The 2500-nt window shown below is 35.7% G+C and overlaps 1 protein-coding gene across 1 annotated transcript in view; it reads right to left on the minus strand.

The window, feature by feature from the left end:
- LOC144432760 (UBX domain-containing protein 11-like) overlaps nucleotides 1–2500 on the minus strand; it is a 14053-nt gene that overhangs the window by 1407 nt on the left and 10146 nt on the right. The window contains exons 12-13 of the mRNA XM_078121035.1: nucleotides 2061–2275; nucleotides 1–1423 (exon numbers count right to left, since the gene is read on the minus strand). The exon at nucleotides 1–1423 is cut by the window's left edge and continues 1407 nt beyond it. Of these exons, the coding sequence (XP_077977161.1) occupies nucleotides 1294–1423; nucleotides 2061–2275 (345 nt within the window). The 3' untranslated portion in view covers nucleotides 1–1293. The remainder of the gene's footprint in view (nucleotides 1424–2060; nucleotides 2276–2500) is intronic.

Here is a 2500-nt window from a genome sequence, read left to right on the forward strand (position 1 = left end):
TTTTTCTGTTCTTGTTTTTTTTATTTAGATGAACATGATGGCACTCAATTTTGTGAGGTCTGTTTTTTTAGGAGATCAGCTTGACATTCTTTTAATAACCATTGCAAGTTTTATCACAATCAAAGGAGTACAAGTAGTGTTTATACATTTTGGGGTGTAATTTTTTACTGCATATTAAAAAGGTACTTGTAGTGTTCTACTTACTGGAACATACTTCACCATCACTTGTTGCTGACTGAACTCAAACCTGGCATTCAGTCATGATACACAGGCATGTCCAGGATAAAAAGCTTGTGATACATTAGCTAGACTGTCCACGCCACTGATCGGGTGACTAAGCTAACTCTCACAGTAGACCAGGGTTAGTGCAGTCACATATCAAGCATCGTGGACCACCTAGCTAACTGATGGCAAACAGTTTTTATCTTGAATGTATATAAATGATCCATGGCACTGATTTGTGACTAGGTTAACTCTCATAGTAGACCACAGCTAGCACAGTCACCGATCCAGTGCCATGGGCAGTCTTAGCTAACTAGTCACAAACAGCTTTTATCCTGACCGTGCCAAATATTTAAATGATCCCATGATGCAATTCACTATACATATACATGTATTAAAAAATCAAGGAAACCAATGTTATGTCATCAACTGTGCCAAAAAACACCGGAAGACAATTTTTAATGCCATCAAGTTCATCGATATTAACATTATACTAGATCAGTTTAATTGTTGTATGTAGTATTTTTTTGTAAATCATTTCAAGTCAACCAGCTTGTAAATTCAGCTTATGACATGTTAAGTATATCTTTGAGAAATGAAGTATGTTGATGAGACTTCTGTTGCAAGCCATATTCCATTTATCAGAGAGATTAAAGATTTCACGGATTGGCCACTAGGGGCGCTGTTTACCAGCTGTTTTGGAGCCAGAGATGAGGGCCAGAATATTAAGCACTGTAGCGGAAAAAACGCGGCGACAAAGTTGGCATCATCTGCCGTGTTGTTGTCACTGTATTGCTTTACAAATGACATAATATAAACATGTCCAAATAATACTGTAACTTTTACAGTTATTTGTGCATTGTTATATGATCAGCAGCCATGACCAAACTTAAGCTCTCCTTTTGCCAAATCTGGGGCGCCCTCTTGTGGTCATTATTTACAAAATGGCTGAATACTTCGGTAACCAGAATACGGCATATAGAATGGCATACAACACATTTGGATTTGGCAAATAATTTCAAATGAAGAACAGTCCATAAAATATGTTTTTCATTTGAAGTCTGGATTTGACTATTTCTTTGATTTCAGAAGTAATGTGGCATTGGGAATAAGTTCACATTCCGCTAGTGTAGCATTATCGTCTGTATACATCTTGTTTGGAAATGTTGTCAGAATATCATACCCTGATGCTCCTGGAGGTCTGAAAACATAAAATAAAGATAGTTAGAATGTCAACATTTTATACAACATTGCAGTATGTGTAATTTGTTTTACCACAATAACAAAACAATATGGAAAATTTGACAACCCTGAAACAAACTCATAAAAGTTAAAGTGTATAGTTACATAAACAGGTGAGAATGGCAATAACGATTCATTGCCACTAGGGGGCGCTATTCACACAACTGATGAAAGAGAAATACTTGTACATGTACTTCAATGTTTTTACATGTACAGAATGTCAAGCAGGAATTATGTTACAAAAAATTGTGGGGAGGGCTCTGTCTATAAAATATATGAGACAAACTCCATTACACATTTAAAACTCAACATATTGCTTTCAATTTAAACAGTTGCTCATTCATACTTTGAAGCTTGGAATTTCTGCAAGTGTTCCAAAATTAGGCACTCATTTGTGTACCACTAAACATAAAATTACATGTTAATGATGTTGACATATACAATGAAACATAAACTGTCCACAAACAATTAGATAAAACTTTAAAACGTCAATTAAATTTTCTTGCAAGTAGTAACATACTGACATGCAATCTAACAAGTCACATTGGCAATCCACTGCGACACAAAAGAACAGTACACTTAGATTTTAATCTCACCTTTGGGCATTTAAGTACTGTCTAAGATCCCCTATCGTGTCGTGGAATCTCATTTTTAAAATGAATGTTTTGTCACCAGCTTCTGATTTGATCCTTAATGTTGTTACATCTCTGGCTGATTTAGGTCTCTCTGCCTGTGGCTTCTCAGCTCTTTCTTTTAGTTCTTTCAGTGCTGGAGTCTCAATGATTTTGACACCTGGTTTGCCAGGATCAGGCTTTGGGGGAAAAAGGAGAAGAAAAAAAAAGAAATGTTTACCATGATAGCTTATGGCTGACATAAGTTTCTCATAAGTCAGAAAAGGAACATTTACCAACTGCTCAAAATTCCGAATATGGTTATATTCTTTTCTATGTTGTCACAGCTTCAATTACATTATTCCATATTTGGGCATATTAGTCAACATGTGTGGTAACTACCATTCCATATATGACCATATGCA

This window comes from Glandiceps talaboti, chromosome 3 (genome assembly GCF_964340395.1).
Source record: "Glandiceps talaboti chromosome 3, keGlaTala1.1, whole genome shotgun sequence".
Lineage (NCBI taxonomy): Eukaryota > Metazoa > Hemichordata > Enteropneusta > Spengelidae > Glandiceps > Glandiceps talaboti.